The 26,310-nt window shown below is 34.5% G+C and overlaps 2 protein-coding genes across 2 annotated transcripts; one reads left to right on the forward strand and one right to left on the reverse strand.

The window, feature by feature from the left end:
* Window positions 1-10,841: 10,841 nt before the first annotated feature.
* CUL4 (cullin4) lies at window positions 10,842-22,937 on the forward strand. The gene is made up of 17 exons (XM_020379980.3): window positions 10,842-11,226; window positions 12,263-12,378; window positions 12,490-12,836; window positions 13,811-13,991; window positions 14,170-14,292; window positions 14,385-14,672; window positions 19,067-19,192; window positions 19,345-19,446; window positions 19,534-19,587; window positions 20,336-20,442; window positions 20,528-20,588; window positions 20,690-20,821; window positions 20,932-21,069; window positions 21,180-21,260; window positions 21,411-21,491; window positions 22,190-22,270; window positions 22,515-22,937. Exons 1-17 carry the CDS (start codon window positions 10,998-11,000, stop codon window positions 22,626-22,628), a joined length of 2,361 nt encoding a protein of 786 aa, XP_020235569.1. The 5' UTR covers window positions 10,842-10,997; the 3' UTR covers window positions 22,629-22,937.
* Window positions 22,938-23,930: 993 nt separating this feature from the next.
* Window positions 23,931-24,657, reverse strand: LOC109815313 (outer envelope membrane protein 7). Its single transcript, XM_020380004.3, has one exon. The coding sequence runs from the start codon at window positions 24,521-24,523 to the stop codon at window positions 24,290-24,292; it is 234 nt and encodes a 77-aa protein (XP_020235593.1). The 5' UTR covers window positions 24,524-24,657; the 3' UTR covers window positions 23,931-24,289.
* Window positions 24,658-26,310: the final 1,653 nt, after the last annotated feature.

The raw sequence follows: 26,310 nt of genomic DNA on the forward strand, positions 1-26,310 counted from the left end.
AATTAATTTTCATCATTATTATTTCTAAAATGTTCCCAAATATATTCAATAAGATCTACTTGAAATCTGGTAAGGAACGGTTGCTTGAGGAAGCAACACTCTCTCTTCTTCAAGCAACTCATGTTGTCACGTCAAAGTCCTCCAATAATAAGAAATCGGGATCTGAGTTGCTTCATGGGAGAAACAACTCTCATTGGAGTTGCTCTAAGATATATAACCGTTTTTTGTCTCTACTTTTTAGTATATCATTATACCTCTCAGATGTAAAAAAAAAAAATTATATTCTTTCTGAATAATTACACACAATCTTCTAATATTTTGTTTCTATATAACTATTAAAGGCAAAAATGTATCTCTGCTCCTCTAATATATATTGGTATATTATTAAAAAGTGTGGGCATAGGTTATAATAACACATGTTATATGTTGTTGAATTTTATTCAAAATTAATATTAAAATTGTATGTAATTATATGTCAAATAGATTTTTACCTACATATATTATTTTTATAGTTGATACTTTTTATATATCATTGTATGTAACATTTCTTATAATAATTGGGTTGGTTCGGATTAACCGATTTTATTAAAAAAATTGTAGATATTTGTTTTTTAAAATATATATAAAAAACATTATTTTATCCCAGAATTTAAATAAAAATTATTATTAAAAAAGTGTAAATAATATTTAAATTTAAATAAAAATTAATTTATAAAATATGAAATTAAAGTAGTTAAACATAATCCAATATTTAAAATCCAAGTATTTTACAATTGAATCAAGTTAATTGATTTAGTTTGAATCATCGATTTTAGTGAACTTAGGAAGACCCTAATATTTAATTAATCACTTGTACTATTATAATTTTCTTTTTATTTTTTTAAAAGATAAGAGTGGCAAAAATATCGCTTTTCCCCTAAGGTTTATTGTGTACGCTTTTCGTTTCCAAATTTGATTTCATATACTTATATTTAATGGAATCATATTGTAGTATGTTAATTAAGGATTGTATTATATTGATTTGGATGATTCTCTATACATAAAAACAAAAACAAAAAAATATCACCAGATTTTTTCCCATGTTATATTGTTTTAACAAAAGTGTTGCATTAAGTTATAAAAATGGGCTAAAATGATCTGAATTGCTGCAACCTGCAACCGGCTAGACGAGGAGACTCCATCCCATGCGCGAAGCCCACTCGCATGTCCAACGCATGCAGCCTTTTTTTTTTATATTTTTTTTTTATAATGTGTATGTTTCTCAATTTCGTTTCACCAGTATGCTTCACTAGCCCAAAATTATATTTTAGTGTTTTAAAAAAATATAAATCAATAAATATGTTATTTTATTTTATTAGTGTTTAAATGCACTAAATTGATATTGTACAATCAGAATTTTGTGTTGATTATTTTATTGTACTTTCTAATTTATTTTTGCCATCTTATTAGTACAAAACCATTTTTTATGAACAATAAATATTTTGTTGTATTAATTCTCAAGAACAACAAAATATTTTTCAAAAAAATATAATCAAACATAATATTTACTTTCTTACACTCGTAATATACACAACTAAAAGTGCATTTATCCTTAACTTTTACCAAGTTTTTTTTAGATTATTATGTTACTAGTGCAAAATATGTACTATTTATTAATAATCAATCTTTGTTGCAAAACATGATCAAGCATATTCAGGAAAATATTTCTTTCCGGCAATTTTTTTTGGTAAGTTACTAAGTTGGTCACGAAATTAATAATACAATTTCATTTTATTCTATAAGAGAATGATTTTTTTTTAAAAAAAATTCTCTAGATTAGCATTTCATTTTTCACATTAAAATAACATAAATGCTTATTTCTTATGATTGTTAGTAATGCTAATATGACACTTAAGTGTCATGTCATGTTGTTAATTAGACATGGGATCAATGATACTTTATTTTTTTGTTTTTTGTTTTTTTTTAAATCATTTATTTTATTATCTTTTAAATTTAGATCAATTTAGTCATTTTAAAATAATAATTTTATTAAAAATAGTTTTTAATTATTTTTTTAACTGATTTAAGATGTTAAACTTGTCATATTAGATTTATTTACATAAAAATTATTGGGACCAATTGATATTAAAAAATAATTATAAACATGATGAAAATTACATTAAAACGAGTCCAATAAACAACAAGAAGTCTAAGAAAATCTAATATCACACACACATATATATATATATATATATATATATATATATATATATATATATATATAATTTTTGTTATGTTTGTAGCTCTTTTTGATTCAAACATCAATTAGGTGTCATAGTTTTCCATGTAGATTAATTTAATGAGATGAAATTTATATCTTGATAAAAAAATATAATATAGCCTCAATACTACGTTGAGAAGCTATTATGATACTCATTTTGAGACTTTTTTTTTCTTCTTACACGACATTCTCTCTATTCCAATATAATTGTCAATTTTAAATATTTTAAACACAAAAATAATAAATAAATGTGAGAGAATGGTAATTTTATAAATTTTATTTTACTTTTACTTTTATATAAAAAAGTATTATATAAATGAGATAAAACTGTTAATGGTATAAATGAAATATATAAATTAATACTACATTGAAAAGTTAAAATGTCAAATATTTTGGAATAAATTTTTTCTTTTTTAGTGTCAATTATTTTGGAACGATAAAAAGTATTTATCGTGAAGTGAAGGGAGTATCATTTTTTAAAAACAAAATAATACTTGTACAACAAATTTATACAATATTTATGTTAAAATTATACTTAGCCTCTAAGAATGAGAATAAGTCTGTCCAAATTTTAAATATATAGATCAAGTCAGTTTTATAAAATTAAAATTTAAGTTTAACCTATTATTTTTCATAGACCTTTTATGAGTTTGACCTAACCTTTTAAAAAGTTTGGCTTGTTAGCCTATTTAAAATTTTATTTTACATTGACAACATTAAATAAGTCAATAAACTTATTTTTAAATAAGTCAACAAATCTATTTTTAAATATTTGTGCAAATTTTAAGATGGATAACTCATGCATAACTAACATACACTCACACACATAATGCATTGAAAGAAGATAATTTTTATAAAAAAAAAAATTGCTAAATATTTCGTATATCTCATTTAGAATATTTTAAATAATCAACCATGATGATGAAAGGAAAGTATAGACAAAGAAAAAGATGTTAGAGTTCCTATTCAATCTCTTAATTTTATACAAGCATGAAATGTAAATGTTTAAGTCTAGTGGAAATGTAAAAAATGTTGATTTAATTTTTTGTATTACAAATTTGTTTTTATTTAATTATATTGTTAAAAATGTAATTTGCATAATATTTTTTATCCTATTGTCTAACATTATGAGTCATAGTTGTTTTAACTATATGTTAGTTGTTGTGTTAAAGTGTTGTTTTGCGTTGAAAAACTATAGAACCTGAGGATTCTTTATGAGTTTAAGTAGTGATAGAGGTTTCTTTAAGCAGAAGTCCAATTTAATCCTAAGGAGATAAATGTATAAGATTTCTATTTGAAATTGCGCTTCATAAGTTTGTTCTTCATAAATCTTAAAATAGAAAGTTTTAGAGAGAAAAGTTGGGTTCCCTTCTTCCCTAAAACCTTCTTTGATAGGGTGATTTTCTTTATGGAACCTCACCAAATTTGTTTTAATTGTAATTTAGGTCAATAGGAACCTTGAATTGAGTTATTGATCCATTTGGGGTTGTGTTGCAAATTTCTTAAAGTTTTCCTTTTCTCTTCTCCTTTTATTTTTAATTTTGAGGTAAGGAAAGTTAAATTATTGTTCTTAGTTGAATTGTTGAATGATTCTTAAGCTAAATGTTATGTAAATTTTGAGATTTTGTGGTTGTGTTGGTTTAATTGAAGTGGGTTGCATGTTTGAGAGGATTGAGTTTTTGGTGCTTCAAGCATGTGTGGAGAAGTTTGAAGATTTGTTCAATATGATGATTGCATGTTATCATGATTGTGATTTTGGGTTGTTGGAAGTATGCATGTGTGGATTGTGTTATTACATGGTTGGTTTGCTGAGATAAGTTTATTTTAAGACCTTAGTTGGTACCATACATGGACAATGTCGATACATACATGTATAAACCAAAATAATATAGGGTTAGGTCAAGATATATTGATTACAAGTGATCAAATTAAGTAAAATACGAAGCCAATAACTTAGTTTCTAATTGAATATTGGAAGGGCGTAAAATTTGGATGATAGTTGATAGGCTAATCCCAAAAGAGGCTTAATTAAGCTAACTAGTGTTGTGGTAGACCCATACCCAAGTTATTTTTGTGACATTCTTACTACCCCAACACATATATTGTAATAATGAAAACTTAATAATAAATTTTTTTTCAATTTCGGTAAAAAGGGTTCACATGAGAATCTTCAAAATTATTCTTCAATAATCACAATAATAAAAATGAAACGCAAGAGTTTACAAATTGTTTTCAAAAATAATATTTACAATTCCAATTTCATATAAAAATCTGTCCTAAAGAAAATCCTCTGCCCCGATGTCACAATATCAGAGTATACTCACAACTCAACCGTTGGCATTCTAGATGTCACTCGTAGCCGGATCTTCCTCACCTAAAATATCCACAAATCGCACGGTGAGAAAAGAAAATATCTATATATATAGCACATAAGAAAACACAACATATTATCTCATTATAACTTAATATTCATAAATATTTCAACATATTGTATTTCAATCAATCATGCATCGTCATACGTCATAATTCTCAATCACCAAAATCATCACAAATCTTGCACTTCACACTATGCCAAGGTCACGCTACCCATTTAACAATCTCAGGTCGTGCTCACCCCTGATATAACACTGTGTCAAGGTCACGTTATCCCTATGTCAAGGCCGTGCTCACCCCTGACATGTTAACCAAGGTCACGATACCCATTTAACAATCTCAGGCCGTGCTCACCCCTGATATAACACTGTGCCAAGGTCACGTTATCCCTATCCCAGGGTCGTGCTCACCCCTGACATGTTAACCAAGGTCACGATACCCACGTAACAATCCAGAGCCGTGCTCACCCCTGATATTACACTGTGCCAAGGTCACGTTACCCCTAACCTAGGGTCGTGCTCACCCCTGACATGTTAACCAAGGTCAGGATACTCATGTAACAATCTCGGGCCGTGCTCACCCCTGGTCATAGGTGTGAAGAACCACAATCACATCTCATTCACATTCCACACAACATCTCATAATTCAATTCCATACGCACATCTCAAGCAATTCACATCTAAGTCATCAATTTTTATCAAGTAATATAGCAATAATATTCATAAATTAATATAATAATCAATTTTAATACAATCTTAACATAAACGATAAAATTCCCAATTATTCCAAAACCTAACTCACAGGCACTTTTCTACAGTTTCGTTCTTCCTCTCAGGTCATCATTCTTACAAACTAAATATGTATTTCTAATCCTCAACACATACAGAATCTAATGGGATCATTAATTTCTCAAACAGAAATATTCTAATTTTTTCAAAACTTAGCTTACAGGCACTTTTCTATAATTTCGTTCTCTCTCCCAGATCATCATTCTTACAAATTATTGGCATATTTATAATCCTCATCACATACAGAATCTAATGGGATCATCCATTCCTCAAACAAAAATCATCCAACTTTTCACAACCTAACTTACAAGCACTTTTCTATAATTTCGTTTTCTCTCCCAGAGCATCATTTTTACCAATTAATCATATATACATGTTCCTAAATACATACATAATCAAATAAGACCAATAATTCTTCAAACATAAATAATTATAAAATTAGGGTTCTTCCTCTACCCAATTTCCTCATGTAACTCTACATATAAATAATTCCTTTTTCCCCCGTACCTGGATATGAAGAAGCTGAATCTAGATATGTAGAAGCTGAATCTACACTAGATCTGGTTGATCTCCCTCGCTGGGTTCCCCTCGGTCTGAAGCATAAAGTATAGGAAAGAAGAGAGAGAGCATAAGAAAAGAAATCAGAAATGAGAGGTGTGCTTTTTGGGAGTGGCAAACAGCTCTATATATAGGCATTCTGCGCCGGAACGGCTCGTTCCAAATCCGGAACGGCCCGTTCCGGACCCTTAAACCATGGCTAAAAATCACATCCAGAACGGCCCGTTCCAAAACCAGAACGGCCCATTCTGGTGTGCATTAATTACACCCAACGACCATACTTTTGGGAACGCCCCGTTCCAAGCCCGTTCCCATTTAGGGTTAATGGCATATTTAATAGTCCGGAATGTGAGACCCGCTGTCCTTTTCTCTCTTCCACTCTCTTCTCCCTCACTTCACATTACTTTCTCCTTACTTCTCCTTGCCTCATCCATTGATTTCCTTTACTTCTTGCTGTCTCAAGGTGTTGATTCTTAGAGGTTGAACTTGCTGAGGTGTGGGCGTTTCTCTCCTTCTCTTCCCCCGTTCAAGCCCTTCTCCACTTCTCTTCTCCGTTTCCCTTGCCGGAAGCTCGGATTCTCGCACCGAGGTAAGGGAAGCTAGTAATTTTCTTTCTTTTGTCGCTGTTTTTGGCTGTGGATGAGTTCTAGAAACTCATTAGATGCTTATGGATGGTTGATTCGTGGCTGTGTTGAATGAGAACCTGTTTTTGGGGGTTTCGGGGTTTTTGAGAAAATTTGGGGAAATCCGTGATTTGTTGTTGCATGTTGAAAAAGGTAGTATTTTTGGGTTCTAGGATGGAAATGTGATGCTTTGGACCGATTGCATGTGCCTGGGAAGTTGATTTTGCAGGTTTTTGGGTGAAATTTTCGAACTGGGGAGAGTTGCTGTTTGAATTCGCGCTGAGCGCAGTTCTTCGCGCTGAGCGCGACTTGAAATGGGGACTCACTGGGTGAATCGCGCTGAGCGCGGGGAGAACCGCGCTGGGCGCAATAGACCTCTGTATGTCTCTGGTTGAGACGCGCTGAACGCGAACTTGAACGCGCTGAGCGCGAATTTGAAGTTCCGAAATTGACTTCATAGTCTTCATGAAAGTTGTAGCCTTGGATGTTAGCTTTCCAATGGCGCTGGAATCACCCAAAAAGGAGTTTTAGAACTCCAGTTGTGGTTGTTTTAGTGAAGAGGGGTCGAGCTGTCAGCTTTGGTTATAGCTGTTGCGGTTTTCATCATTTTTAACAAGGTAGATGAAGGAATTTGGACTTGGTGTCTTAATGAGAGTTGTAGGAAACTTGATTATCTTTCATATGAGATAAGGATGAGCATGGTAGGAGTAGTATAACTCCTGATGCGCTATTTGCTGTGATGGTTGCCATTTCACATTTAGTGATTTGGTTAAGTTTAAAGTTGTTTTAGGTGCTTAGGTGTATTGGTGTTGTTTGGGTGAGTAAGTTGACAAGATAGATGGGTTGTAAACAAGATGGTTGGGTCGTATTATGTGTTGAACATGTTGTGCATTGTGAAGTTGTTGATCATGTTGTTTTAAGCTGTTAATGATGAATGTAATTGAGCTGAATGATGATATTGATGTACTGCGCTGAGCGCGACCTTTGTCGCGCTGGGCGTGAGACTCCTTGGGAGTCTCTGCCTCGAGGGCGCTGGGCGAAATTTTGGTTTACGCTGGGCGCGAGACCAAGGGAGTCTCTGCCTGGCCTGCGCTGGGCGCAATTGGGTATTGCGCCAGGCGCGAGAGAGCTTTGGACTCTCTGGATGAGTCTCGCTGGGCGCAGGCACGCTTGCGCCGGGCGCGCTGGCCCCTGAAGCCCTCTGGTTGTGCCACGCCAGGCGCGACCATGAGCGCGCCGGGCGCGTATAAGGATGTGAAGTTATATGCTGAATTTGTTGATAATATTGTTTCATGCTGAAATAAGCCGAAATCGATGAATATGATGTGATGACTAGCTGAAATTGCTGTTTGATGATGTTGAGCTGTGTTAGGTGTATGTTGCTGTAAGATGCTTAGATGTCCTGTAAGACGCTGAGTTGTGCTATGTGATGCTAATGCTAAACTTTATTGTTTGAGTCGAGCTGAATTAATATATGCTGATAGTTGTTGAATTATGCTGTAATTGCCGAGCTGAGATGTAATTGATAAATATGTTGTGCTGACTAGATGTAAATGCTGAAATATGATGTTAAGCTGTAATAGATGTATATCGCTGTGCTGAGCTGGGCTGTTATTGATGATTTTAAATGCTGATTTATAATATGGCTGTGCTCTAGAATGATGAGCCGAGTTGTGAGTAGTAAGTTGTGTTGAATACTACTTAGCTGTGCTGTATGCTAATTTTGCTGTGTTGTGCTGTGCTGTGAGCTGTTTTGTTGTGCTGTTAGTTGTTGAGCTGTATGCTGTGTTAGCCACTATAGTGGTGCTGTTATAGCCGCTATGTCGGTGCTGTTAGCCACTATTGTGGTGCTGTTATAGCCGCTATGTCGGTGCTGTTAGCCACTATTGTGATGCTGTTATAGCCGCTAAGTCGATGCTGTGCTCCGTGCTGATAGGAGCTGTTGTAGGCCGTAAGGCTAAGCTGTTGTAGGAGATCTCCGAGCTGATATGCGTGACGACGCATTGTGTGTTTACTACTATCTATCGATGTGTACTGTTGTTATTATTGAATGATGTGAGATGTGTGTTGTTATGTATATATATATATATATATATATAACTGATGTTGTTAAGCTAATTGATGTTCTAATAGTTGTAGCTGTTTACTATTCTTAAATTTATATATATGTATGTTGTTTCTTTTCACTAGCTTACCCTTGTTGTTTCCATGTGGTTTGGACTGCGATGATCATACTATGTATGGGAGCAGAGCAGGGATAGGTTGGTGGCTTGTGGCAGGTCAGTAACTGACAGATAGAGCTTATTTCTTATGGATGTTTTGGTGTTTTAGCTACTTGGTGTAGCAGCTCTGGATGTATTGTTGTACATTTTGAATCTAGTCAGACTTGGACATGTATATATGTATATTCTAGACACTATATGTATACACTTGTTCTTTTCTGTCCGGTTCCAGGTGTACGGTGTAGTGTGTAGTGACCAGCCAGGTCGTTACACGGAACGACCCGTTCCATATTGAGAACGACCCGTTCTGGGCTATTAACTCACATACAATATGGTAGTTTGGAACGGCCCGTTCCAATTCCGGAACAGCCCGTTCCAAGCTACTAAATCACATACCTTTTGATAGTTTGGAACGACTCGTTCCAATTCCGGAACAGTCCATTCCAAGCTACTGAATCACCCCTATCACTTTTATAAAATTACCAAAATACCCTCAATTAAAATAAATAAATAAAAAGTGAAATAAAAACTGGGGTGTTATATTTTTTATCCAAACAATAGTATTAGACTCGTAGTTTAAATGGTGACATTTGAGAAACCAATTTGTTGTGTTGTGGATTGTTATCCAAAAATTGACTATTGACTTAGCTGGATTGAAAAAAGTCTCTTATGTTATTGGTTCAGTAGGGTCAAATCATTTAAATTACTCACCTTATATTGTAGGAGGTCTCATAGTTGAAGTGTGTGATGATGCATGTGATTGTTATGTTGTATAAACTGAGTTGAATTTTCTGTGTTGTATATATCGTGTTGAGTGTTGTGATACATATGTTTTGTTTTGTTGAAAACCTGAGTTATTGACGTATAGAAGTCCATATTGATAAAGATGGTTGTGTTGCAGTGATGCATGTTGATAGATGTTGGATGTGAAGGTAGAAATATGATTTAGAGATATGGTGATACACGTGTTGTCTATACTATGATGTTCATATTCTATGTTGTATACATGTTTTTCCTTAAATTATAGCTTCCCATTGCATATTTTCATATGATTTGAACTACGATGATCATACGTGGTATATGAACAAAGTATGGATAGGCTAATGGAGAGAGGCAATGGAGGCCATCTAGTAGTGTTGGAGTTGATGTTCTGAGGCTATCCCTTGAGTAGTCATTGTGTAGATAGTATAAATTGTTTAATTGACAACTTATGCTATATAATTTGCTTTTATTGGATTATTTTATTTATATGACACATGTTTATATAGTTGTTCCATTTCGAATGTATGGTATATGGTACTTGCCCAAATATTAATAAACTTGTACTTTTAAGTTCTTAGTTGTTATCCATCGCTAGTAGTTGTGTGATTAGTGTAAGAACCATGATGGATTATTATATATCCTATAGATAATTAGGTTAGTTTATCATACTTAATTGCTTAATAGACTTTTTTTTATAAGCATAAGCTTAATATTTTTAAATAAATAATTTTAAAAAAAAGTCTAAACACAACTCTTTTATTAAATAGGTCATGCCAAACAAACTTTAGACCGGCTAAACTACAAATCTTTTGTTTAAGATTAGACCTATTTTCATCTTTATTAGCCAACCAAAATCACAAATGTAAATTAGTTTTTAATCATAATTTTGAGATATTGAATTTATCATTCTTATGGAAAAAAATTCTTACAATAATACAACATCATATATTTTTTTTGTCTATTTCTTTTCATCATATCATTTATCAATAACTTAGAGAGATAGATACACAAAAAGATGTATAATTTGTTTTAGATGTAATATTTTTTTAAAATCTACGAGAAGGAAAGCAATGATTTTATAAAAATTTTAAAATTAACTCCTTTCAATTAAAAAAATTACAGGTAATTTATTAAAAAAATATTATTTTAGTATTTTTCTCAAAATTTTAATCCAAACAAAGAGAATAAAAAAAAAAAAGAATTAAACTATCATCCAATTAAAAAGAGAGAGAGTGGTGTGTGTATCCTAATCCTATGCCATCTCAAGCCGCAAGCGAAGCTTTAGCTTGGGTTTCCTTTCCTTTCCTCTTAGTTTGGGTGACAACACAAAAAAAAAAGAAAAAAAAAGAAGAAGAAAATACACATAAACACAATGGTGTGTTGATCACTCTCGCTCTCTCTCTTCCATTTGATGTCTCTCCCCACCAAACGGTCGGGCACCGCTGGTTCCTCCCCCTCGCCACCACCCCCTATGAAAAAGGCTAAGTCCCTCCTCCGCCCCCCTTCCGACGACGCCGTTTTGGACCCTTCCTCCATGCCTCTCGACGAAGATCTCCCCAATGCCCGCGCCGCCAATCTCTCCCGCAAGAAAGCCACCCCTCCCCAACCCGCCAAGAAGCTCCTCATCAAGCTCCACAAAGGTCCGATAGGGTTTTTCTGATTCACCCCGATAACCCCTCTTTCCCTCTCCTTCAATTCTTCTTTGCTTTATTTTTGCTATTTATCCTAGGTTTTACCACTTTAATTCCCCTTATTGATCTCTAATTTCTCCTCCAACTGCTTCGCGTTAATTTCATTTTCTGCATCTGTTTAGCTTCCTTTTTCTTTGTTCCGCCTTGTTATTACAATCTCTGGAGTCTAGAGTGCTGGAGATTAGTTACTTGTTTGGTGATAGCTAGTTAGTTTGAGTTTGGAAATGAAACCCCTAGCTGAGCTGGAAGCAGTTCTTATTGTTAGATTAGGGCATTTTTGGATGAACCTCTCAATATATAACACTTACAGGAGAAGATAATGAGAAGCTAAAATGAACTGAGCTTCTCCTGGAAGCTCGAATCAGCTTGTGCACTTTAGCTTAAGAAGAAGCTAGATGAGAGAGGTTTTGTAAATTCGAGAGCTTTTATAGATTTTGTGTGTGCTTTGTATTTTCCCTGGCGAATTCTATTTTGTAGATGCTGCTGAGTGAGTCTTGTGTGGTTGTGGAAAGCTCTGTTGTGAGAAATGGTGATAGTAAATCTGGTTTGAGCTATTAGATGTTGATATCCGTTGTTTGTTGTTTTCTGATATGTTGTCCATGTGGTTTTGAGTCTGTTGGTTGTTGGTGTGATTGCATGTTAGCGTCTCAAAAATAATGATTGAAGGTTGGTTATTGGTTACAGACTTACAGTTATGCTCTTATATGATGTTAGTTAATGTTGAGATATCTTTTGATCACCTCCCTTTCTAGATTCTGTTCTGAAACTTAAATTGCCTCGTGTCTGTCTTATGATCATGTTGAATGTGCCTGTTAAACATGGCTGTACCAGGAGTTTCCCTATATAGCATATATTGCAAGCTTCATTTCTTTTTGTTGAAAATCCACTGACATGACAGTATATGACAAACAAGATCTAATTTTTAGCCTATGAATATGATGACTTCTAAATTTCATTTTCATACTATTCTGTCTTTTTTTTGTAGCTAAACCAACATTGCCCACAAATTTTGAGGAGGATACATGGGCAAAACTAAAGTCTGCCATTTGTGCTATATTTTTGAAGCAACCAAACTCTTGTGACTTGGAGAAGCTTTATCAGGTAATCATGGAAATTCTCTAATTATTTTGCTATCGAGGTTGATTCAGCCCTGTGAATATTTATCTTGCACTAGCTTATTAGCATTTCATTGTGAACTTATAATCTCCGTAGGCTGTGAATGATCTCTGCCTTTATAAAATGGGTGGAAATCTTTATCAACGGATTGAAAAGGAGTGTGAAGCGCATATATCTGCGGCACTTCAGTCTTTGGTTGGCCAAAGCCCAGATTTGGTTGTTTTTCTGTCTCTAGTTGAGAGATGTTGGCAGGATCTTTGTGACCAAATGTTGATGATTCGTGGTATAGCCTTGTATCTGGATAGGACATATGTGAAGCAAACAGCAAATGTACGGTCATTGTGGGACATGGGTTTACAACTTTTCCGCAAACATCTTTCATTGTCTCCAGAAGTTGAACACAAAACTGTCACTGGTCTTCTTCGAATGATTGAAAGTGAAAGGTAAATCCATTGATTGCAATCTCAGTTTTGTAAATGACTGGCAATCCTTTATACACCTGCAGTTTTTTGTTGAAATGTTCTGCACTTCCATCCATGTATACATGGGTGGGTTGGAATTGGGGGTTTGTTGGCTTTACACTTTGATTTCATTTTAGGTTTTTATGTTTGTGCCTCCATTCCTTTTTGAAAATTTTCTTGTATTTAATGAAATGTATGCACACTGAATATGCTTGCCAATAATTATATTGTTGATCACGAAAATATCATTCTCCAAATTAAAATTTACTAATATGATTTCTTTTCATTTTCAGGATTCAAAACATATATCTTCCTTTATATTTCTCTATCTTTTTATTTAAAACTGTAAGAGATGTTGAACTAAGATTGCATCATATGATTCTCAGATTTTTCCAGTTGATTAATGAGGAAGAATATTAATCAGGCATGTTTTGCTTGTGAGACTGGCTATTCTAATCTGCATTTAGTTTCAGGGGAGTGGCTGTTTAAATTTTAGGATAGCAAAATGACCTAGGACGGCCTCACTTTATGCTTTTTATTCCCAACAGTGAGGGATAATCACTTGCACATGAAAGAGTAGGATTGAAGAGATCTAGACGGGCTAGAATGGGATTCTATTGTTACGGATGAGTTTATATTGGTTTATCACATTAAACATTTATTGCCGACCAACAGTTTTGTACTGAACTATGTAATCACTTCAACTGGGCATCTGATCAGCATATGTTGGAATGTCATCTACTATTTATTTCTTTTTTTAAATGTATTGCAACTTTTGAATGTGGAATATGCCAACGGTTGGGTTATTTTTAACATCTTTTTTACATCCATTGCATAAAATATAAGGCTTCATTTTCTTATTGCAATTATAGTTTCTTTCTCATTATAGGAAAATTAGCTTGCTGACTCATCTGTTCTGTACCTTACATGTTTCACTTTTATGTATTGCTTTTCAGAAAAGGTGAAGCAGTGGATAGAACTCTTCTAAACCATCTTTTGAAGATGTTTACTGCTCTAGGAATTTATGCAGAAAGCTTTGAGAAGCCATTCCTAGAATGCACATCTGAATTTTATGCTGCTGAAGGTGTGAAATACATGCAGCAATCAGATGTTCCAGATTACTTGAAGCATGTGGAGGTGTTTTCTTTTCCTTAAACCATTGTATTATCTAACAGGCTTTAGTTATTTTGGCAATTCTTTAATAAATGGATTATGTCATTATCTGACAAGAGTTATCTTTCTTTGTCAATCAATCCTATCCTTGCCTACATTGTGTACTTACTGTAGGGATGTTTTTGGCTACTCATTTTTGCAGACAAGATTGCAAGAAGAACATGACAGATGTTTGATCTACTTGGATGCAAGTACTAGGAAGCCATTGATAGCAACGGCAGAAAAGCAACTTCTTGAACGTCATATACCTGCCATTCTTGATAAGGTTCCAATCATCATCAACTTCTGGATTTTGATCTGGTAGTTTCTTTTCTTGATCTTCCCAATTGCTTAATTTTATTTCTTGTATTATAATAGGGCTTTGCTATGCTTATGGATGGGAATCGTATTGAAGACCTTCAGAGAATGTACTCGCTCTTTTCAAGGGTCAATGCCCTTGAGTCACTGAGGCAGGCCATTAGTTCATACATCAGGAGAACTGGTCAGGGCATTGTCTTGGATGAGGAGAAAGATAAAGATATGGTTTCAGCCCTTCTGGAATTTAAGGCTTCTCTTGACACAACATGGGAAGAAAGCTTTTTCAAGAATGAAGCATTCTGTAACACCATTAAAGATTCATTTGAGCATCTTATCAATCTTCGTCAGGTACTTCCCATTTTTTGTTGGTTAGTTTCCATACCAAAAATCCAAAATTAATAATATCTCAAGATAGAAAGCTCCAAGCAATCTTCTGGAAATATCTCAACCTAATATTGACTCAAATAAAAATTCTTATTTGCTATATGATTATGTATTTTTGTGTAGTGACCAGCAATCCTAATTGTGAAAACATAATGGCAGTAAAAGATTGTTAAATTTACTTTTTGTTTTTTTAATTATTCAAAGCTAAATTATCATATTAGTTCTTGTTCCAATTTTCAAGGTTGTAGCTTTACACTGACCTCAACAACAGAATTTGTAAGGTAGTAATTTTAGAAGGAAGGCCAACAATTTTATCCTCTACCCAAGTATATGTTAGGACTATGGAAAAGGGGGAGTTAGTTAAGAAAGTTAGAATATTAGTTAGTTAGAGGAGTTTATTAGATATAAATAGGGAAGGATAGTAGGATGGATGGAGAGAAGTTGTCATTTGTAAATTGAGCATTAGCTCCTTGTGAAAGGAGAATACCTTTGTGAAGGGGAAACCCTTGGACTTAGAGGAGATATTTCTCTCCTACTCTTTGTTCCTTTTCAATCAAGAAATACAATATTTCTTTTCTTTCTTCTATTTTTCTAATTTGGGTTCACCACAAATTGGTCTGACCTGCTGGATCTCGAGGGAGAGCTGGTGTTTCTAGAGATGGAAGGAGTGCACAATTGAGCTAAGAAGGTGGACCTGTCAGCCTTTGTTGGTGCAGACCCATTTGGGTGGATTGCAAGGGCTGAGGAATTCTTTAAGTTTCTAGAAATCCCTTCAGTCCCTTCATCTGATACATTGTAGTGGACATTCACGAGCATGGAGGGTGTGGCAATGCCTTGGTTCTATTGTTGGTGCCAAGAAAACCCAAATTCAAATTTGGGAGTCATTTTCCACAGCTTTGATCAAAATATTCAAAGATAGCAATGGTAGTAGGCATGTCTTTGAATGATTGACTAATGACTACCTTGAAGCAAGAAGAGCAAAATCTGAGACGGAAACTTGCATCAAATAAGTGCAAACTTCTACAGTGTTCTTGAAAGAGAAGACCAACTATAGTTTCCAATATCAACTATAGTTACAGGAGTGCCATTTGTGGTTTCTATTTTTATTAAGAGTAAAATCCTTTTAATTCAAATGTTTTCTTATGCTGGAACATGTAGAATAGGTGAGACGTATTTGGATGATGGGTTCATATGGTTTGTGGCTCGAGAGTCAAGAACCTAATGGAATGGAAGTGGTTTTTAGACATTAAATCTAAATGAAAGTGGAAGCATACCTTCAATGCACTAAGTACAAATACAAGCTCCTCTTCCATAGTGAACAATAGGTTAGTGGTTGCTAAAAAAGATACAAAATAGTGGCCAGGAAAGTTGTTAGAAAGTTCTGACAATGATAGGAAAATTGGCAGAAAATCCTGACAGTTGCCTTAAGTTGCCAAAAATTGGTCATGAAATATGTTGGTTGCCAGAAAATTCCAGCTGTATATTTGAAAGTCTGACAGGGGAAAACTCAGTCAACAAGGAGGAGGAGAAAACCGAAGTTGATGGGGATAGTTAGGAGCCACCTCTTCCATTGTGAAAAAGGTAGAATTACCACTTTTGAGGGGAGTAACCTGTAACCCACTGGGGTGGATAGCAAGGGCAAAGGAATTCTTTGAAGTGCAGAGCATCAAACCTTCATAAGTATGGAAGGAAACGCGGTTCATTGGTTCAAATTTTGGTGTCAAGTCCAAGAACCCTTATTGGGAGGAATTTGTAACAATCTTGTTAAGGAGATTTGGAGGTAGTGGGCAAGGCACAGTTTATGAGAGGCTGGCAGCGATAAGACAGAATGGTAGTCTAGAAGATTTTAACCGAGAATTCAAACTCTTGGTGGCTCAAGCAACTACAACACCAGAAGATCAATTAATAGGTTATTTCTCTGCAGGTTTATGACAAAAATTCGCAATTAGGTTCACCTACATGACCCAAAATATGCAATGCAGAGGAAACTATGAAGGATATACAAGTTCTTGGAGGGCCTTCAAGCCATAATTCCAATCTAGGTTTTCGGTATCAAGGGGGAGGAATTGTTTCGCGCATTAACATGCTTCAATAGCATGCAAGATTTAGAAGATGCTAGTCGTCTTGGACAGAGTGGGGGAGGGAACAATACTATTATTTCAGTGGCAAAACCAGGGGAAAATAGTAATTCTGGTTCAACAAACAGAGGCAGTAGAAATCTTCCCTATCCCAAGTACACAAGAGAAGAGTGGAGGGAAAGGGGAAGGAATGTAATTTGGTCATTTTGGTGTTTGGTCCTAGACTTTGTAGCCCCTAAAAGAATTTGAGAACAGTAATCTTGGCAAAGGGTGAACAAATTGATGAGGCAGGGGACTTCATGCAGATTGAACAGGAGATGCACATTGATGACAGAGGAGAAGATGGGGGACCTGAGGTATCCTGTCAATAGATGGATCTGTCCATATGTTTTGCTAATCCTCTGCCACAAACCATGAAACTCCAAGGAGTGGTTCAGGGGGAGAGTATTATAATTTTGATTGACAGTGAGGCCACCTACAACTTCATTTCAACCAGATTGGTGCAGAGGTTGGGATGATGTGGAAGCAACCAAACCATATTAAGTGGGTTTGGGAGATGGCCATGTAAACCAACTCGGGTGCTGCAAGGACTTGGAGGTATACTTGGGAGATTATGGGCTGAAAGAGCAATTTTTCTTATCTAAGTTGGGAGGTATTGATGTGATTTTGGGGGTAGCTTGATTGGGCTATCTTAGGGGAAGTGAAGGTGAACTGGAGTACCTTAAGCATTACCTTTGTACACCAGGGGATCATGTAGTTAAAATCAGAGATACCTGCAGACCTTCATGGCAATTCAACTAGTTATCAACCTGAGATTGTCCTAGACCGCCACATTGCTACGAAGTATGGAACCCAAACGCTACAGATATTAATGCAGTGGCAGAACAAACCTCCGGAAGAAGGGACATGGGAAGATGCCTCAGCCATCAGAAACCTGTTCATTGAGTTCAACCTTGTGGACAAGGTTGATTTATAAGGCAGGTGGTATTGTTAGGACTGCAATGAAGGGAGATTTGGTTAGATTTAGAATATTTGTTTGTTATAAATAGGAGGACTGTATGGGAGGGAATGGATTCATATTTTTTCATTTGTAAATTGAGCTTTAGCTCTTTGTGAAAGGGAAACCCTTGGAGGAATGTTTTCTCTCCTATTTTGTGTTCTTTTCTATTAAGAAATGCAACTTCTCTTTCTTCTATTTTTTCTTATTTGGGCTCCTGACAGAAACAAATATTTTCTGAATTTGCTTGAGTTATTTTTCCACCCAGCAAAATGGGCTTATTTATATTCAAGATTATTTCAAAGATAATTAATGCCAAAACAATTTACTGGAGAAAATTAAGATAACACTGCTTCCTATGAAGCATTGAACCTAGTTATACCAAGTGTCTGGGCAGCTTGGAAAAATAAACATTAAAGAATTCTTATCTCCTACAATATTCCTATTTACAACAGTTTCTGAACTGGATATTATATGAAGTGCAATTAAGTTAAAGAGGCATGTTAGGTCTATGAATCCAGAACATATCAGTGTACTGTCCCACAACCGAGACTGAAGAGTGACTTGTGAATGGACCTATTAAAAAAGGATGAAGTGGCGTAGGGGAGCCTAAAGTAAGTGAACCCATGCTCATGCCCTAGGTGGTGGGGTGTTAACAGGAAGACCAGCAATGGAAATTCTTCATTGTCTTTGCAAGCTTATCCTTTATTTAGGAAACAGCTATAAGAAGTTAAGGAACACCCTCATTTAGAAAAACATGTTTTCCCATTATTTAATTCAGAAAAAAAGTCTTGGGAGTATTATTTCATAGCATAGTGTTTTCATAACTCTAGAACTAATGATTTAAAGCAGAACATCCATGTACAGAATGCTTTTTATAACCATGGAAGATCACTAGGGCATAGGCAATCATTATTACTGTAGCGACTCCTTAAATATTAAATTTATATCTAATGCTAAGCAAAGTCAAATGTACTATTTGTTTCTCACCTCACTGGCTAACTCGTAAAGTTGGATGAATTTTGGCAGCATATCTTTTTTCTCTTATACCTAGTGATTCAAACTTCAAAGTTCCATTTTGACCATTCCGATTCTTGTTATTGAATATCTATGCAAGTTGTTGATCTATCATACTATATTTTGTTCATCAGAGGGCTTATGAAATAGCTAGGATGTCTTTTGGTCCTCGGCTGAGGTGTTTATTTTTCTATCATTTATGTGGGATTTATTTTACATGTGAATTACAATCAACTGACTGTTGTCCTATTTTTTTCCCTTGGCAGAACCGACCTGCCGAGTTGATTGCCAAATTTTTGGATGAGAAGCTTCGTGCAGGTAATAAGGGCACTTCAGAAGAAGAGTTGGAGGGTACACTTGATAAAGTCCTGGTTTTATTCAGGTTCATTCAGGTATGCTTGATGTTTCATTGGTGGAGTTACCTAAAATTACACAATATTTCCTTGTACTTTTCATTTATGCCCATGGTGTTATCATGCACTTCTTCTGATCTTTCTCTTCCATACTGATATTGGCAAGATTACTTGACGTTTTGTTGTTAAAGGGCAAGGATGTGTTTGAGGCATTTTATAAGAAAGATCTTGCAAAGAGACTGTTGTTAGGAAAAAGTGCTTCTATTGATGCAGAGAAATCTATGATCTCCAAGGTTAGGGCTCTTCTTTCTCATTTAACTTCTGAAACAATTAAATGCCTCCTCACATAAGTTTTCATAGTTTTTCTTTCATTCATACAGTTGAAGACCGAGTGTGGCAGCCAGTTCACAAACAAACTTGAAGGGATGTTTAAGGTACAGACATCTTTCAATCAATTTATATCATACTGACCTCAGCCTTTTCTTTTATCTCTATTTCCGGCTTGAAAGTTGATTTTGAATTTGAACCTGGTGAGAATTTTTTGATTTATAAATTCCCTTTTTCATATGATATTGTTGATTATAATTATTTCCTTATTATTAGTCCTGATTATTTTAATCATTAGCTTTCCTAGTTATTATAATTATAAGGTCAATTAGGATTTATTATTTTCCTTTTGATCAAGGCTTTACTTGTATATAAACATGTACATAGACTTGTGAATATCAATGGAAAATATTCATTTCATTCAACTGAAACTTTGTTGCTTAATAAGTTTGTTGCAATTCTAATTTGAAAGGGAAATAAACAACATTTGACACCCTTTCAAAGAAGTTGAGAAAATTTCACTTCTCGCAATCTGTACTCTTTTATGTGTATAAAATCTATAGCATTGCAATATGCATGAATTGTTTAGTGGGTTGTTCCCTATCGATTAAGCATTTATCTCAGACATATCAAATGACCTATCACTCATTTAAATGTATTTTGAACTTTGAAATAGACAAGGATTTGGTATCTTTCTTGGAGAAAGTTCCATATATTTGATTTTGAGCTTGGGTTTTATAGTTTTGTACAACTGCTTCATGAATAATGATGATCTGACAAACTTCAAGAATTACTAATTTACTATATAGCTTTTATCCATTTTTTTTATAACTACGCTAAAAATTTCTGATACAGGACATTGAATTATCAAAAGAAATAAACGAATCGTTCAAACAGTCATCCCAGGCTAGGACAAAACTCCCATCAGGGATTGAAATGAGTGTTCATGTCTTGACAACTGGGTAAACTGTGTTTTCCCTTATTATTAATTTTTGTGCACTTCTTTTTCCCCCCAGTGAATCTAATTGAAATTATTGGTAAGTGCAGGTACTGGCCAACATATCCACCCATGGATGTTAGACTTCCTCATGAATTGAACGTTTACCAGGTTCAGCACAAACCATGAATGCTCTTTTAACTGTAGTTGACCTTGATACTTTGAGTGACTTCCCTAACATGGTCCTTTCTTTTCCATTATTCTTCCTTCAGGATATTTTCAAAGAGTTCTACCTAAGCAAATACAGTGGAAGGCGTCTGATGTGGCAAAATTCATTAGGTCACTGTGTCTTAAAGGCAGAGTTTCCTAAAGGGAAAAAGGAGCTGGCTGTCTCCCTATTTCAGGTTGGCCTGTTAAAAACCCTTTTATTTTATATTTTCATTTTTTATCTTAGTCTATCTTGTGTTGCACACATTTTTCTGTGATTAATTCTGCATGTCTGGTTGTGCTCCAGACTGTTGTTCTGATGTTATTCAATGATGCTGAGAAACTAAGCTTTCAAGATATTAAGGACTCTACTAGTATTGAGGACAAGGAACTTAGAAGGACTTTGCAATCACTTGCCTGTGGAAAAGTTCGTGTCCTGCAAAAGGTGTGTTTGTAATCATTTAATCCATTTGCAGAATTACCAGTTTATATATATATATATATATATTATTTTTAATCTCCTAATGTTGAACCCCTTTGTTGAACATGCAATAGTTGCCAAAGGGTAGAGATGTGGAGGATGATGACTCATTTGTTTTTAATGATGGCTTTACAGCTCCTCTTTACCGTATTAAGGTACCATACCCAATGCTTAGGAGCTTAGGATCTGCTTAAGTGAATCTCCAACTTTTTTTTTGCCTTTTAATTGCAATTACCATGGTTTAGCAGCCTGCCTCTAAATTATGAGATTTTTTTTTCAAACTAATTTGGTGTTATGGAGTGCAGGTGAATGCAATTCAGTTGAAGGAGACAGTAGAGGAGAACACAAGCACCACTGAAAGAGTTTTCCAAGACCGCCAGTATCAGGTCAATTTTCTTTCTCAAAAGCCCTCCACTTAGCTCAGATTTCAGAGCACTAATGCACAATGAATATGATGCGCCTTAAATCTATAAGAAACTAATATGCTTGGGCATCATACTGAATATTTTTGTGAATGACCAAGTTTACACATTAGTTTATTTCGCAAAATATGTGAGTAATAAATTATATGCACGCCCTTATTTAGAATGGACATTAAATCTCTGTAGCATTACCTAATTTTCTAAAGAAAATGCATTTTTATTACTTTTCATTAAAATTATCAAGTTTTGTTGATATGTAAGTTTAAGGAAAAGCTCACTCTTAAATAACTTTACTAATTGAATGAAGAGTTGTTTGATATATTAATAAGAAAAAATGTTGTTGAAGGTTTTTAATTATTATATTATTAAAATTCATGAATTTCACAGTGAAATAAATTGTGATATAAATATAATGTTTGGTTTTTATTTATGTGCACAAAATTGAGAAATGATAATTTAGATAGTTAAATATCCAAGATTGCCGACAGTAATCGAGGCAAACAAAGGAAGATGCCTTGGTTGGGCATCCTATTATAGACAACCAATATTGCCCTGTATGTCCAGGTATCTAAGATACCTAGGTGTTTTGAGTGTCTATGTACTGAACATGTGATGATTACGATCTATAACATATTTTTCCTTATTGGCATGGTTCAATGCAGGTTGATGCTGCTATTGTGAGGATAATGAAGACTAGGAAATTGCTTAGTCATACCATTCTTATTACTGAACTCTTCCAACAGGTGACTTCATTACCGCCTTTTGTTTTTTTTATTCAAATGAAGTGTGTTAATTCCAGGTAGTTCCATGTCAAAATGTTGATGTACTTGTGTTCTGATGAAGTGTGTTACTGATAATGTTCTAAAATATGATATGCTTCCGTATGTAGCCATTTGTCCAAGTGATCACTTCTGATGTACAGACTGTTTTCTATCTGATAGTTAGAATTAATACTGATTTAAGGAAGTGGTTCTTTTTTGTGAACAGCTCAAATTTCCAATAAAACCAGCTGACTTGAAGAAAAGGATCGAAAGCCTTATTGACAGGGAGTATCTGGAGAGGGACAAGAACAACCCTCAAGTATACAATTACCTGGCATAGTTTATTTTACCTCATTTCATATTTTTAAGTTTCTTTTCTTAAATGACGTGGGTAAAGTTCGATGTTTACTTGAATCGAAAAAAAAAAGCTCGATATTTACTCCCTCGTCATATATGTACAGTAACAACGGATTCTCTCTGCCCTCCACCATTTTTCTTTTCCTTTCATTTATGGACAACTGTACTTTAATTGTAAACCATATTCTCCCCCTTGAATTTCTTTTCGTTTAGTTGAAATTCAAAATTGTTCCCGAAAATGATCGAGAAATTCAAAAAGAATTGATGACTAACAAGGTAGGCTTCTTCTCAAGGACAGGTCATATTTTTCTTTTTACCTATACATTACTTTTTTTGTTCCTCAATCTGTATACTTTGAGAACTCCGGGATTATTTTGTTCATTGTTCCAGAAGTTGCAGAAAATGTGCATATTTTCTATGTAAAATGAAAAAAAAAAAAAAAAAAACGTTAAAATATAATAGAATGCAGAAAATAACTTTTGTAACTATACCATATAATTTGTTTTCAACTATTTTTCTCCCTTTTATTCTTATTCCTCCTAAGAAATTAATCAATAGCCATGCCAACATTGTATTTCTTAATTCTCAAATATCGTGTTCTATTTTTTTAACCTTTTGTACGCTAACTCTTTTCCTCACATCAGGACCGGTGACCAAATTGAGCATTTTCAGCTGTTTTATAAACATTTTTTTGGTCTTGTGTTCCAAAAGAGAGTGATCATAAAAACAATGAAGTGCTTTCCTCATTTCCTGTAAGATTTATTAAATCCCAAGTAGGGTCTACTATGCATCTGGTAACATGATGGAAATTGATGATCGCTTACATTGCTAGTAAAATTTTATAAAATACAATAAAAATGACGCGTTTTAGTTTAAGTAACTTATTTTCATAATTTTGAAAATCTTGCTTTACTAAAATTCAAATTAGTTGTACTATTGCTTTTTTTTTTTTTTTAGTTCAACAAAAATTAATGTGATTATGATACCTAATACAATAACTAAAAAAAATCAAAGATAAGCGAGGACAAATAAAAATAAAAATGTCATTCACTTTTGACCTATTGGTCCGGATAGTAAAGGTAAAACTCATTTCATAAAGAATGTGAATTGGGGTTGTGTCTAATCTGAAAACTTCGTCGTGAAAAATTTATAAGCTGTTTGAGCAGCGAGTCCTGTCCCAGGCAATCTGAATCATATCCGGTATCATCCCCTCCACTCACTAACTGGTGTTATTGGTGGATGGGAGATAAAGGGTAAGGGTGAAGCCAACGCTTAACAGTGCCAGTAGAAATTAAATACTTTTGCAACTCGTGCATTTATTTTCATTTCATCGAATTGTATGCGACTAGTTATACCAATAAAACATTCTCAGCCCCAACGTTTGAGGTAAATTACAATCTCCATTTAAATAATGACAAGTCTCCACACTCTATAATTATTCAGTAACATACAATACAATTAAGATCCCAAGTTTGCCATTTCACCCTCAGAGGAATAACCATTTAAAGCGCACACACACACAGAGATCCACCCCAGAAAGAAAAAAAAAAAACCTTTTTCATATACTGCCCTAAAAAGGGTAAAATAAAACTATGGGTACAGATATTGAATAGCATGCGGAAACATGAGAAGGGTGATAAGTTTTCAAACAGCTTTGACGGCGGCAGAGGAGGCGGCGGGGGAGTGGTCGGGGACGGCGGCGGGGTTGAGCGGAGCGCGAATAGCGGTGTCTTGTTGGTCAGGATCGTAATTTGGATCGAGACTCCGATCGATAGCTTCTCGACCCTTTTCAAGACATGGCTTGCAAGCGATCTCTATTGTGATCCAACCCAGAATCACTCCCACCACTGCAATCACCGCGCTCGTTATCGCACCCATTCCTCTCACTTTCAAACCAATTTCTGTTTCACCATTACCATCTCTCTAACTCTCTTACATCCAACCTATGCACTCGCTTCTCGGTTCCCATTGGCCCACTTACATCGGCCCAACCACTGGCCCACTCTCTCTCTCTCTCTCTCATTTGTGAAGAGATTCAAATAAGGCTCATGCTATTCACACACTCAATTTTATTTTACACTTTCCACCCTCCACTTTTCTTTTTCTAACCTTTTTTTTTTCAAAAATATTATTGATTATGTTTTAATACAATGAAAATTAGTTTACGTGACTTTTTTTTATTTTAAATTTTTATAGAAACTAGTTTTTGTAATGTATGAAAACTAGTTTCCTTGATGTTAAAGAATTATATTAGAAAGACTAGTATCCGTAATGTATTAAAACATAATTACATTTTAGAAATTAATTTTCATAAAATTTGGAGGGGAAATGTAGGTTTAAAGGTATAAGAATATTTTGAGAATATAAAAAAAAAGTGGGGGAGGAGGAATTAAGGAGGAGGGGGAGTTTGAATAACATGGCCTTCAAGTTATATGTTTGTTTTATTTAGAAGTGGCCAAAAAAAACCTAAACTACGGTCAAGATAAAGAACTTAATCAAACTCCCATATTCTATTAAATCAAATCAATGCGCCATTTGTTTTACTTTACATCCATTGATTAGCAGGCCCTTGACGTAGTTGGGGTTGGACCAATCTTGGATTTTGCTTTACATTATTATAACTCAATTAGTTCATAATCTAATGCAAAATTAGAAGTTCATAATCTTATCAAATTAAATTAATAGATTCTCACATTAAAAATAAAGAGCAATATCTTTTTTCGGGGGTAAGAGTCAGCAAATAATATCCAAGATCATGTACAGCTCCCGGATTGGATTTGATGCAATTTGGGTATAGTCAGTGTAATCTTCAAGTAGGGATCGTTAGGTGTAAATTGGATTCAGATTGGTCATATTCTAATATAGTCTTTTGAATGTTGAGGAAACCTAAATAAATGTGAACTGTTTATGTTGAATGTTGGAGAGACAATTTTGCTGTCCACGATTATTTCATCTAACTCGAACAAAATTATCTCCAATAATACACTTGTTCTATGAAAAAAAAAGAAAAGAAGAAGTGCTTAGTTATTATAAAAATAATCGAGAACGTCTCACTCAAAAGTTGCGTTTAATTTCAACTACCAAACTACCTCATAATTTGTGATTAGTGATCAACAACCAAACCAAAAAGATAAAAATATTCCAATATTAAAAAGTAAAAATAAAAAGCTTCAAGCGATGAATACTTGAACACGTGGAACATATATTCCAATTACATGACAAGAAAGAACCACTACCTATATCAACTTAAAAAGCTGCAGCATTCAACTTCACCACTACCTATATCAACTATGTCCCTCCTAACAAGCAAGCACCTTTCTTTTTCTCACATGCCCTTAAATGCATTTGAAGAACGTTCTTTGTAGCATTTAAGAATTTGCCCACCTAACTCATATACAGCGTTGCGTGCATCTCACTACTATTTTCACATATTGGTCAACTTAACTTGACCTGCTCCATGCACCACTTCTCTTCCACTAAACACAAGCTGGGACCAACTTTTCAAATCCACACGCCTCTCTTTATAAAATCAACATATTCTTATTGCATCTAACGCAACCCTCAAAAGTCATAATATTTATCACTGAAAGTGACTACCATCATGAGAAACGGGGTGATAAAGATAGCCCTTTGTGTATTTTGGAAACAACTAAAATTTCAAAAGA

Source organism: Cajanus cajan, chromosome 1 (genome assembly GCF_000230855.2).
Source record: "Cajanus cajan strain Asha chromosome 1, NIPB_CcT2T_4, whole genome shotgun sequence".
Classification (NCBI taxonomy): Eukaryota; Viridiplantae; Streptophyta; class Magnoliopsida; order Fabales; family Fabaceae; genus Cajanus; species Cajanus cajan.

Coding starts and splice junctions, on each gene's coding strand:
- CUL4 (XM_020379980.3), top strand. CDS start 10,998: ATGTCTCTCCCCACCAAACGGTCGGGCACCGCTGGTTCCTCCCCCTCG. Junction 21,070..21,179: donor AAGTTCGTGTCCTGCAAAAG/GTGTGTTTGTAA, acceptor AACATGCAATAG/TTGCCAAAGGGTAGAGATGT. Junction 21,261..21,410: donor CTCCTCTTTACCGTATTAAG/GTACCATACCCA, acceptor TATGGAGTGCAG/GTGAATGCAATTCAGTTGAA.
- LOC109815313 (XM_020380004.3), bottom strand. CDS start 24,523: ATGGGTGCGATAACGAGCGCGGTGATTGCAGTGGTGGGAGTGATTCTG.